This window comes from Curcuma longa, chromosome 10, assembly GCF_044706935.1.
Source record: "Curcuma longa cultivar G26 ecotype Majalengka, Jawa Barat chromosome 10, ITB_CL_G26_1.1, whole genome shotgun sequence".
Lineage (NCBI taxonomy): Eukaryota > Viridiplantae > Streptophyta > Magnoliopsida > Zingiberales > Zingiberaceae > Curcuma > Curcuma longa.
The window spans coordinates 4438566-4452216 of NC_133870.1; the positions used below are offsets into that span (position 1 = coordinate 4438566).

The following is a 13651-nucleotide window of genomic DNA, read 5'->3' on the forward strand; positions in this document are numbered from 1 at the left end:
TTATCTAGAACTATTTTAATAAAAAATAAAAATTTATTTTATATAATCGATTCCATGATCATTTATAAAAGATAAATTAAAAAATTATAATTGATCATTATGAAAAAAATATTATTTCAATTTCATTGAAATTCAACCCTTGTTCACTTCAATAAATCCGTCCTACAATAATCAACTCAATTGTATCTCAAAAACTTTTATCTTGGACTACGATGAAACTATTAGATCTTCCCATGAATAATCAAACCTCTTATATTTGAATATTAAAGGATTTTCTCTCTGATAAGAAACATGTCTAAAACATGTCTGATAACAAATTTTTATGAGATCAAATTAATCAATCAATCAAGATTAATAATACTTTATGCTAACTAATAATAATAATAGTAATTTTGTGATTTTTGTTATTATAGGGCATTTTAGAACAGTTGAATCAACTCTATTGATCTCAATGAACAAGGTTTTTTTTTTTTAAAAAAAAAATTCATAATACTGAGCCATTCATTAAGAGTTATCTATGCTTTTCAATTTATTCTGATAATTAATAAATTTTTTTATAAAATTAGATTAATCATTTTAAAATTAATCGATAAGAATTGATATTTAAATTATAAAAAAATTAAAAAAATAAAAAATTAAAAATAAGATCGATCATTACCGTCAAAATTAATGGAACGGTTGATATTTGGATTATAAAAAAATTTTAAAAAAAGGCAAAAAAATTAAAAACAAGGCCGCTTCCCATTTGAACCGGGGCTTTGATTTGGGTACCTTCCTTTTTACGTAGAAATCGAGACGTGCGATGATTGAACAGATTGAGAATGGACGGGTGCGATTAAATATCTTTAGTTCCAATCCCTAGTTAGGTAGTCGTGCGGCGAGGAAGAGAGGAGAGGGAGAAGAGCGGCAGACGAGGGAGCGTGCGGCGACACCACGGCCACCGGAGGCGAGAGTGCGAGCGGAGCGGCTAGGTAAGAGCGTTCGTGAGCGCGAGATCTGTATGGCCTCTTCTTACCGCTCTTCTTCCTCTTCTTTTCCCTTTTCTCTCCTCTTCCCCCCTTTCGCTTCTCGGCCGGATCCCGGCGGAGAGCCAAAGCGGAGGGAGGAGGCGGCACTGGAAGTGCGAAATAAATCAAACGATTCTTGTGCGTTGTGTGGTCCTCTGCAGGAGAGTGAGAGGTTGAGAGAGTGCTGTAGAGAGGGATAGAGGTAGAGAGATAGACATAAACAGCCATCTTGAGGGAACTAAGTGAAGGAAAGGGAGGAGAGGGATAAAGTGAGCGATAAAGTTTGAGATAGCGTCTCTCCCTATCCTTGATCCGTGTTCTCTACGTTCATCATGGCTAACAAGCTCGTGGTCAGTATTTTTGATCGAAGCGTGTTTTTTAATTTTCTTTCTTCTACTTCGAGGAATGTTTTACTGATTGCATTGGGCTTTACCTTAGGTTCTTGGGATCCCATGGGATGTGGATACGGAAGGTTTGAGGGAATACATGACCAAGTTTGGACCTTTGGATGATTGTGTGGTCATGAAGGTAAGTTTTTTTTACTTTTTGCATATGGAATATTTTCTTTAATCTATGAAGGTCTGTCTGTTAAGTGTTTTTTGGTGGTGTATGAGTTATATTGTTATTAAATTTAACATTGTTAGTGCCATTGATCCATAACTTCAATTGCATTCTTTAACATTATAAACACTGATTTCAGCATCATCATATCTATTTATTGTCATCTAGCTGTGCAAGTCCCAATTATTTGGGGTTGGCTACATGGATTTTATTTCATTAAACTCTATGCAAGGCTAAATTACTACAATAATCATTATATATTGAATCACTTAAAATTACATTAATTGGAGTTTTCTTTTGTCTCTATACATCTTCCAATTCAATTGAACCTATTCAAACAATCTACTATCATTTTATCGTACATTAGAGTTACACCTCTTGAATAATAGCATTCCTTTATTTTTATCTTTCATAGTCATATCCATCTTATCACTCTCATTTCTACTGCTTTAATTTTGTATGTGCACCTTCTTAACTGGTTAACACTCAGATTCATAAATTTTAATGAATCATACTATAGACATAGAATTTACCTTTAGCCTAATGTCAGGCAATGATCATACAGCTTTAGAAACTCTTTTCTTCTTTCAGCCACAGGTATCCTATTCTAATATCTTAATAACCTTTTTCATATTGAATGATAGATACTTCTCTAAAACTCTAACACAAGTCTCATATCAATCATATACAATTTTTTATTATTGAAAATACATTTAATACAATAAATTATTGTTTTACTTTACTTAAATCTGTAGCTTATCTAACATGACTTTCATATCATGATATAAACCATATTAATTATCCCCTGCATTTTCTTATATTGGAAAACATTTCATATTATAAATTTTGGTCCTATTGAACTTATATATTTAGTTTTAAAGTTTCTCTCTATAATTCAAGCTTTGATGTTAATTTTATTTTGCTCTCATCAATTAACATGGAGGTTTACTCTAATATGATTAGTAAGTTTATGTAGTTGTACAATTATCAAGAGATAGATCTAGGATGAAACCTTGATGTAAACATACAATATCATATAATTATATGCTACACTTGTTATAGCTCTAACATTAGAAAATATTTTATTATAGATGTTCATTCACATTGGTATAATTAGTGGTGCAAATGGGTTGTGCATAAGTCATGAATGACACGGGTTTTATTGACCTGTTTTGTTTTGTGTTGGGCCAAACATGATGTTGTGTCATGGGACTTGTCGATCATGACTTGTAATGTCATACTTTCTCACCCAACACGACTTATACAACTCATACAACTTCCAAGTCTTCTAACTCCATGTCATCCTTGACGATATTGCCCAAAGACTTGCATTTGGGTCTTCATTTCTCTCGCCTAAAGGATTCTTGCCCATAGGTCTTTAACCACTTGGCCAAAGACTCCTTGTTTCTAGATCTTCAACCACTTGGTCAAAGGTCTTGCCTCCAAGTTTTCTACTACTTACATCAAAGTCCAACTCGTACTAGACCTCTAAGCTATTGAACCAAACCAACACAACTCAACTCCATCAAGTCATGAGCTCCATGCGTAACTTTTTGAGTCTTTCTAAACTCGATGCATACATATGAGGACCATAGACATACCAAACTTAAATAGTCAAACATATCAAAACATCCTACGGCATTGTGGTTGAACTGAACCACTTATGAATATTATTACACTGACAATGTCCCTAAACCATTTAGGAAGATCATTGCATCAACAATTTGTACCTTAACATAGCATGATGATATTGTTAGTTTAACTATCTTGTTAGTTTAATTATCTTTTCATTCTTGTATCAAACAAACTCTTTCAATATGCATTTTTTTATTGAGGGGACCAAGAAAAGGAACGCCTATTCAAGTGTATTCTCTGCTTATGTTTGCCTAACAAATTTTGATACTTCCATTGAGTGCTCTTTTATGTTGAAATAGGCTTTTGTTATTCAATAGGTTTTGTGTAAAGTCGATAAATTTTTTTTGTCATTATGTTTGAGGCAATCTTAAACTATTTTCTGTTAAAATGGAGACTGGTAGTACATCATAATTTTTGTATTAGTTTCTTGTTTGTTTGCTTCTTTCAATTGCCTAGCATATGTTTGGAAAATATATTTCTCTCTCTCTCTTGAGGGTAGTATGTTCATAAATTGAGAAATCTTATTTTCAATATGACTTAGAAAACTTTGGGTCTTCAATATTGTCAACTTTAGACTTTCGTGAATGATTTTATTTATATCATATTACAATTTTGTGATGCTTTATTTATCTCCACGTTGATTGAATTCTTTTTTTAACTGATCAATATTATATAGGAGCGCTCGACTGGTCGTTCACGAGGATTTGGCTATGTGACATTCTCATCAGCAGAGGATGCTAAGGTGATTGCATTTAATCTCCACCTTTTTTCCCTTTTTTTTTTTTTTGTAAAAATGTCACAAAGTTCAATATTGATTTACTGGGAAGCCTTTAATCCTGTAATTTCAGTTTTAATTTTGTCATTTATCTATTGTGATTTCTGGAATTTATTGTGTCACACACCCATGTGTGAATTAAAGCAGGCTGCTTGAAATGGTCCTGTTTGTCAGTTCTGTTGACAATCACTTAGCAGTTACAAGAGACTTCCAATGCTCATGACAATTGTCATACACGGTTAATGTTGATGTTGGAGCTTTTCTTCATTTTGAGATCTCACGTTCTATCTAAAAATTAACGTAACATTGTGGAGGCACTTCTCTTTTGACTAATCTTTCTTGTATCTCTATGATTCATTTTGCATCATTTAGTTATTGTAATACTATCTTGGCAATTTTTAGTTTGCTTTTCGTTAAGTGTTCATCAGACTTCTCATGATTTTAAATCGTGCTGGGCGACACGGTCGAAATGTATCATTTCGATAAATTACCTAAACTCAATATTGCTTGGCACAAATAATTTATCATGTGTTATTGTCTCAATTATGACGATAAGTATCGTGTCATATTAATGTTTAACACCCCCTTGACATGCTATAAAACACATCAAGATGAATTGAAATAATGATTGTTATTTTATTAGTTTTTGTCCATAGAATACAATGTCCAAAATATACCATGTATTTGGGAGTTAGGTATATAGTTGTGTTATATTCTTATTCTTCCTTTTCAATTTCCTTCCACCTTCTCATTCAATTATCCATCGGTACCATACATTGAAACACCATTATGGTATCCAAATAGTTTCGTTTCAGTCAAATTCTGAAACTCTAGCATGGCTCGAGATTTTAAATCTTGACACTTCTTATTTGTTTCATGCACCTTAAGTTTGATTTTGTTGTTCCCCCAGCATAAATTGTATTATCTCTTATACCGTTTTATACTTGGGTGCTATTTAATACTTTTTCCTGCATTTTTATGCTGCACCTTTGGGTCATAGGATATCTCTTCATTGTCACTTCAAAGGTTGAATTGTCCTTCAGTGTGCTGCTTTGTTTCAAATCTGTCATTTTGTTTGTGCTTTGAGATGAACTTTTATGCTTCCAGAGTGCGCTTGATTGTGAGCATGTTCTTGGCAATAGAACTCTTGAGGTGAAGGTGGCCACACCCAAGGTAATTCATGAAGTACACTTGATGTCCCTTTCTTGCTACATTTCATTTTTCTGCATTCCCATGTAGATTACTATTTTAGCTTTTTTTTTCAGCAAGGAATTCATATTCTTGCTTTCAGCATGTGTGTTTCATGATTATTAATTTTTAGGAAGAGATGAAGGGGCCAACAAAGAAAGCTACCAGAATTTTTGTTGCTAGGATACCACCATCAGTCTCAGAGGCAATGTTTCGAAGGTAAGTATACTCATTATCATGGATTCAATGTGATAACAACAGATTTTTGGCTTCTTTAGATATTTCACCATCAGATGAAGTTCCATTCACCATATTGCACACTTGCAGTTATTTTGAAAATTATGGAGAAATAACAGACTTGTACATGCCAAAGGTGAGAAGAAATTTACCTTTCTTTTTCTCTAAATTTTCTTTCTTTTATAATAATATGCTATTGAGTGTGTTCTAGAACTAACCATTGATTAAGATTTTTTCATGTTTTTTATTTTACCTTTTTTCAATTTGTTTTTTTTATGATAGGTGATTCGGCATATCGATATCGCATCTCATTTGTTTGTTTAGTAATTAAGCTAAGCAATGCTACTGTGCTTTCACAATTCAGTTACTAAGGAACTACTAGGACCTCTTAGTTTTGTTATTAGTTAAATTGTCTATGAACAATGTTATCCAGTGTGTTTCTTTGGTCATATGATGATAACATCTTTTTTAGATGAATAAGTTATCCAAGAAGTGTGTTAACCAAAATTGTGGATGTCTTACAATTGTGGCATGTAGGTCTTATGTTAATTAACAACATGCAAATTTTCACTTTCGTGATTCCTATGTTGATCTTAGTTGGGAAAGAAATTGTATTATGGTAAGGCTAAGGTGAGTAATTTGCATGAATAAGCAGTGTGACAAGAAGAAAAAGGAGACAGAATTCAATTTGGATTTCAAAAACTTTTCCACCCACGCCACCATCTGAGACCATGATTATAATCTTGCAAAAATTGCTTTATGCACCAGATTGTAGGTTTTTATTCAATTTCCAAAATTTTCCTTGATGATCTAGATCTCAACTATGTAGTGGGTTTTGATGAATCTATGAATGATCATATAACCTCTTACATGTCTACATAGGATCTGAATCAAAACAATATTATCTTCTAAACGACATATCTTTTATGTATCCAACTAAGAAAATGGTCCATAACTCCTATCCTATAGACTATCTATCTTATTAAAAGGGTTTTTCCATATTAAAATGCAATATCTTAATAGTTATACTTCTTTATCATATATTTACTTTCACTATAGGCATACTTTTAATATGCTTCATGGTGTTAAAGTGATGCAAAGTTCACATTGCTCTTAAATTATATTTGATGTATTCATAAATTGTAACAATATAAGTTAATTAAAGTTGATGCATATGATGCATTACAATATAAATATGAGGATGGATAGGTGGAATTTAATTTCCAATCTTTGCCCCCGGGGCTACGGTGCAATGACAAAGCGCTTCTGTAGTTAATTAGGCATCCATGAGTTGATTGCTAGCTATGGTGCACTGCGGATTAATTTTCCGGTAGAAGATAATCTTGGAATGCTAGTTGTAGAGTGACCGTTCGCGCTTCTCGATTTACCTTGGTGATCGGTGGAAAACTTCTGTGGGTCGGACTGGTCACTTGCAGGATTAGTCGGTTTGAAGAGCTGGATACTTGGATTACCAAAAAAAAAAGGATGGGGTTGAGTAATTTTGGAATAAACTTTTTCATGGTTCTAAAAGGCATATGCTTGCGAGTCATATGCTGCTTCCTTGGCAGAATTGGAATGGGATTGCCTTTTGGTTGCATATGACACATTTTACTTGCTTATGCAGTTAAAAAATATTTGATTTGATTTGTTTGGTTCGATTTAAATTAAATTAAATTGACTTAAATTCTAAAATACCCTCTTTTGTAGCTTGTAAATTGCTATTGTTAAGTTAAACACCTTTATTTTTGCAAGCAATAAATATTTTAAATATTAATTATATACATAATATCATTCATGGTTTGAAATTCTGTATCGTGTTAGGCCACATAGTTGAAATGTATCATTCTGATAAATTATTGGAACTCCATATTAGTCGGCACATGTTAATATTTCCTTGTGTGTTGTGTTAATTCGGCTGATGAGTATTGTGTTATGCTAATACTTAATACCTCTTGGCATGCTACAACATAGCTCAAGAGGAATTGAAATAATGCTGATATTTTTTGTACCTTGTGTTCATACAAGATAATGTCAAAATTATACCATTTTGGATAGAAGATAAAATTGGAATGTAAGAATATAATTGTTGTATTTTTTCTTCATCTTCTTCCTCTTTCCACCTCTAATTTGCCACTGAAATCATATAACGAAACATCGGCATGATTCCAAAATAATATGGTTCTAGTCAAAACACCGACAATGCTTGAGATTTTAAACTCAATATCATCTATTTTACATTATTAATTAACATTTAGGCTAATATTTGATCTCTTTGCATTGTATGATTGACATGCATTTTTTCTGTGGAAGATTGAATTGATTGTGTAGATTAATATTTTGACCATTATATCAATACATACACATGGAAATCATGAATTCTCCTTCCCCACTCCATCTCTTGCCCTTGCTACTTATTGTGTGATGCAAGTTTGAAGCCTAGCAGGATAATCTTAAAAAATTATAAGAGTTTATAAACTATATAATCATCAAGTTTTTCAACTCTTTGTGATAGGCTACATAGATCAAATCTTTCCATTGAACTTTATGTAAGTCACTAGTAATACTCAAATAATTAAATCATTTTTTATTATATTAACTAGTGGGATAAGGCTTGGTTATTGTTGTTGTAACTAATTTTTTGGTCTTTAATTCTTTTAATTATGATATGTATTGATCATCTTTAAAATGTCCATATCATCTCTCCTATCAATCCAACTTTTTTACATTAACTTTTTTTGCATTTGTCCTAACAATTCAACGCTTACATCCATAAAGAATGGTACTATAGTATCTAATATTGTCCTTTTAGCATGAAAGGGATGCGATGTTCAAACATGACTCCAAAAGCTCCTGTACATTTTGACAATCCATTTTTTATTGTATTAATTGTACATCCTTTAATATCCTCTTCTTGTTGAGTAATAATCCAAAATGTTAAACCACCTATATGGATTTCATGTCTACCCATTAATTATTTGAAACTATATTTATATGATTTCATGTCTACCCATCATAACTATTCCATTAATTATTTGAAACTTTTTCATATGTTCATTTATTTATCCTAACTATTTTTTTTCTATTTGTCTTAAGTTTCTAAAATGTTTCTCCAGAATACAAACTTCAAATTTAATTGTATTACACATAGTTAACACAATCCCATCTGTAAATAACATAACATACACTTAGGAGTCTATCAGAAGTATGATTGGTTGGTTCATATAGTCCTAATAGGAAAATATTGACTAGTAGTTCATGTCACACTTCCTATAGCTCTAACATTGGCAACAATATTATAATAAATATTTTTATCACACTAATATAATTACTAGATATTATTTTTCTCTCTGAAATCTACCACAATATTTGTCTGGCAGCTCTATCATGATTTTTTTCATTGGGTGTCTTATCAAAAATAACATATATGGTTACTCTTATTTCTCCTTAAGAATTCTTTACCAAAGTTCTGCAGTATGAACCATAAACTTGATACCTTTATACTAGGAACAGCTTTCTCTATCACCTTTTATAACTTTTTGAAATATATATATTTTATCTTTATTCTGTATAGCACAAGCATTACAAAATGGTGGTGGCATAAAATCTGCAGATTATTGTTTTGCTTTTGATTCCCCTGCCTCATCTACGTTATGGGGAAGACCTCTTCCAATTAGACCTGATTGACAATGGGTTCATCAACTCCTGTCAATTTTACTATTTTTAGGCTTGCCCATATAACATGACAAAGTATGCTGAAATGTCATTGTTATTAGGGATGGGATATAATTAGCTATTAGAAATTGGCTATTTATTGAATTATCTAATTAGTTTTTGCGGTTTCTAGTATATTTTGAATGATAAAATTTGGCGCTGTCCTAATTCTATTTGTAATCTTGTTCACTCTGTAATTTCACTCTAGGATCAAGGTTCCAAAGGGCATCGTGGAATTGGTTTTATCACTTTTGATAATGCAGGTATTGACAAATAGATTATTGTTGGTTGTTTGTTTCATGTATATATGCTTGATTAATTCTTCAGTTATATTAATGCTTGCCTCATTCTACAATAATGCTTTTCCCACTCCTAAATACTAATCATTACACTGGCTATATTCTAAAACTCAATTGATTCACTAATTTCTTTATTTCTATTCTAATTAAAATTTGGTGTCATGTATTCGATTACCTGATTCTTGGTTGAATTGATAACTTTTGCTCTTGTTTTTTTGCTAAACCTTCTTTTCTTGTAATTGTAAGCCTATTTTTGTGGCTTATTTGGTACTGAAGAACAGCATGATAACAGGATCCTGAGTTACTTCTCCAATGCTTTGCTGGCTTGACATGCATTCACCTAGAGTAACTTGAATTGAAAATTGACTCTCTGTTTACATTGTGTTAATATGTTGATTCTATTCTATCATTTTAGACTATTATTGCAATGCATATGATATTATAGAATTTCTTCACAATCACATTAATATTTTATTGCAATTAATTCAAAGATGATATTATTGGCAATATGATATTATGCACTAATATTTTATATTATAAGTATTTATTAATAACTAATAGATGTTGAATATTTATCAGATTAATTTGTGGTTTGTAATCCAAATGACTTTATTGCCTTTTCTTATTATTATTCAGTTGTATATATCTTCATCTTTTTTATGTTCTACAGTATTGTAAACAGCACATTTATAATTCGGTTCTCTCAAACAATCGATGCACACTCAATAAATGCACTGTGCACCATATTTTATGGATAAAAACCACACACTAAAGCATCTTTTAAGAAACAGAGGATTCTCTGGATCAAATGATTCCTCTTATAATTGAGGTATCCAAAGTGATTCAACTTTAACTTTTGGCGCTTTAGCCTGTTTCCTTTTAAATGTATGTGATTTTTGCTAATTAATCTCTTTGTTTTGCCTGACATCCTATTTATAGGACAAAAAATAAGATTAGAAAAGGTTGACACTCATCCAACTTGACCAACCTGGAATGGGATTGGCTAATTTGGAAAATTATTGTTGTATTAGTATGTGCACAAATGGTCAAGATATTTGATTGTTTAACTTTGAATCAATTAGGGATCAGTGACATGAAAGAAAATTCTAGTTAATGTAAATATGATTTAAGAGATCTCAATAGTATATTGATACTAGTGAAGGCTAACATATCTTGAAATGCAAGAAGATGCATGCTTAAGAATACGCAGTTGAAGACAGAAATGTTGTAGTTGACACCTATCCCGTTTGGAATATAGTTTACTTTGATTAAAGTTGTCATCTCTGTTGAAGAATATCCAAGGACACAATATGCCTTCTACAGTGAAAGGTACACTTGAGTTATTTTACTTAAAAATTCATTGTCTTTATCGATTTAGCTAGAAATTGCTCTTGTTGAGCTAAATTCTGAAAGCATTGAACTGACTTAGATTTAGGAGTATTTTCTCCATCTAAATTGGATGATGTAGGTAGATCCATTCATTGCAAGAGAAACTATGAAATATTACTTTCAAGGGATTTAATGCGTCTCCCTATCACACTCATCCTGATCCATGCATTTCAAAAGAAAATGTGTATCCTTGTGTTGTTCCACCTATTTGGGGATGGTTACCTGAATCTTACTCCTCTGTTCAGGATTTGTATGCATCCTTGTTTCAGTCTTATTCTGGTGATGATGTCGTGATGAATTTAGTAACTTTACTGGTTGTATGCTCTCCTGAGTTGTTATCGCCACCATCAATCTGTATTTCTCTCAAATAATGCTCTCATAAGCCTTCTTGAATTATTAATTTTCATCTTTCTTTTCAGAATGTTTTGTATCTATGTTAAAACAAATTGACTCTGTATTTTCCTTGAATTAACAGATGCAGTGGATTCAATTATGGCAGAGTCCCATGAACTTGGTGGTTCTACTGTAGTTGTTGACCGGGCTACCCCAAGGGTAACCATCTCTGCTCTTGGATTACTAGGACCACTTGGCTGTATAATTCTAATGATGATTGATGCATGTTGCACCTGAAATAATTTCTGGTCTCTGTTAAATGTAGAACGACGAAGTTAGATATCCAAGTAGAATGCCACAGGGTGGATATGGTGCATACAATGCTTATATCTCAGCTGCAACACGGTATGCAGCGCTTGGGGCTCCAACGCTGTATGATCACTTTGGTTCTTATGGAAGTATGCTAATATTTAAAGTTATGCAAATTACACAGTATAGTCCCCTGTTATACATTTGTAATGCAAATTTTGTGTATGATGTAGGAGGGTATTTTGGGCCTTCACGTGGCATTGGTAGAAAGATTTTTGTTGGTAGACTTCCCCAGGAGGCAAGTGCTGAAGATCTGCGCCAGTACTTTGGTCGGTTTGGCCATATCATAGATGTCTATGTTCCAAAGGTAATTACTTGTGTTCATATTCAAATTGGTTAAACAAAATCTGTATGTTAGAATAAACACTTTGCCATTAGTAGGATCCCAAGAGAAGTGGCCATCGAGGCTTTGGATTTGTGACTTTTGCTGAGGATGGTGTAGCAGATCGTGTATCTCGTAGGACTCATGAAATTCTTGGACACGAGGTACATATTCATAGGACAATCTGAAATTGGTTGTATAGAGCTATACTTCTTGGTAACTGAGTTTGAGTATTCCAGTATCCACTCCATGCTTCATTTGGGAAGATATTATGGCAACTGGAATCAATGTATGGTTATTTCTGACGTGATATCTGATATATGGAGTAGGTTGCTATAGACTCGGCGACACCGCTCGATGATGCTGGGCCCAGTGCAGGAGGCTACATGGATCCAGCTGAGGTTTATGGAGGGTATGGTCCCATGCGAAACTATGGCAAGCTCTATGGCAGCCTGGACTTTGACGACGTGAGTGCCTTGGTTTACCATTCTGTTATTACGTGCGCAGCACCTATCAGTCAAGATGTGCAAAAGTTAGAAAGTGAGAATAGATTCCATAACTCTGACTTGGCACTTCTTTTCCTCATGCAGTATGGCTATGGAGCTAGTGGGAGCAGTCGATCGAGAATGGATTGGAGGTACAGGCCATACTGACACGAGTTGTGCTCTTCACTTCCATTTGCGAGGTCTATTGCTATTTATTAAGGCTAAATTTGCAAGGATGTCAAATGAAACTTCTACCTTGCATACTCCTGGAATCTCTCTTCACTGTTGTGATTGACCTAGATCGTATGTCATGTATCCTGAAACTTTATTATATCATGCCCTTCAGTCTTGTGCTGTTGCGGTCTGTATTGGTGGAATTCATGAGATCTCCTTGCGTGATATTTTATATCTGCCTTTGGGTTTGTGAATTTATAACACATTATAGATGTCTGCCTGGTACAATTTTTTAGGTTGGCTCTTCTTGCTAAGTGTCTCATTGTCCCTTTGCTATGTTGAAATTCTGAAAGATTATATAATAGGCGTTTGTCGGGTTCAATTGGTTGGCTGAATTGTTTGTGGGGGAATGGGGTTAGAGGAGTTCCAGTTTAGTTGTGATTAAGTTAAAGAGGAACTTGCTTGAACTGAATTTAATTGGAGAATGTTCAAATTTGAGTTGAGCTCTAAGATTTCCCTTGAAGCTTCTCCCATTTTGTAGGGCTTTGGGGGAGTGAGTAGTGCTCATTTTGTATAACCGTCATGTGTCGTTTGACTAGTACATGATCTAGTTGCTTTACTCTTCCCACCATGGTGAATTTGTCTTTGATAGTTAGACCATCTCCCATCATAAAACCTATTTTGGTGCATTTTTAACACTAATTTCGTGTCATTTTAATACTAAATTTTTTTCAACTTCAATCAATACATATCATTTCCTACACTAAAAAGAATATTCCTTAGAATATTTTATTTTTCATCTTATAATTTATTATTCAATATACATATTAATTTTAACATACATATTAATTTATTAAATATTTTTATTGTGATCATAATTATTATTAAAATTAATATTTTATGGTACATAATAACTAATTTTTATAATATTATATTTTTAATTACAATAAAATAAATATTAGTACTTTCCTTCTTAATTTTGGTGGAAATAATTTAATAGACATGCTATTATTTAAAGAAAATACACAATTATAAACAATTAAGATGAAATATTTTAAATATTTTCATAAAACAAATAACACTTCATTGAAAATACATCATTATGAACCTTAATTTTTAGAATTATCATATTGTTCCTATAAATGCTCAATTAATGCATTTCTAAG

General features: G+C 32.6%; 1 protein-coding gene across 2 annotated transcripts; it reads left to right on the forward strand.

Moving 5' to 3' along the window:
• The first annotated feature begins 841 nt into the window (after positions 1–841).
• On the forward strand, positions 842–12690 carry LOC141836318 (heterogeneous nuclear ribonucleoprotein 1-like). Of its 2 annotated transcripts, none has more exons than XM_074723782.1 (14): positions 842–971; positions 1169–1357; positions 1446–1535; positions 3880–3945; positions 5086–5151; positions 5300–5385; positions 5494–5539; positions 9323–9377; positions 11278–11354; positions 11461–11593; positions 11678–11811; positions 11886–11990; positions 12156–12293; positions 12417–12690. In XM_074723782.1, the coding sequence occupies exons 2-14, from the start codon at positions 1340–1342 to the stop codon at positions 12477–12479; spliced, it is 1077 nt and encodes a 358-aa protein (XP_074579883.1). In that variant the 5' UTR covers positions 842–971; positions 1169–1339; the 3' UTR covers positions 12480–12690. The 2 variants fall into 2 exon arrangements, with proteins under 2 accessions (XP_074579883.1, XP_074579884.1); XM_074723783.1 differs by having other exon boundaries at positions 876–998.
• Positions 12691–13651: the final 961 nt, after the last annotated feature.

Bases quoted from the DNA above. Each gene is read 5' to 3' on its own strand.
- LOC141836318 (XM_074723782.1), top strand. The intron at 5,152-5,299 runs GTAATTCATGAA...ATTAATTTTTAG, and splicing joins TGAAGGTGGCCACACCCAAG to GAAGAGATGAAGGGGCCAAC. The intron at 9,378-11,277 runs GTATTGACAAAT...TTGAATTAACAG, and splicing joins TATCACTTTTGATAATGCAG to ATGCAGTGGATTCAATTATG.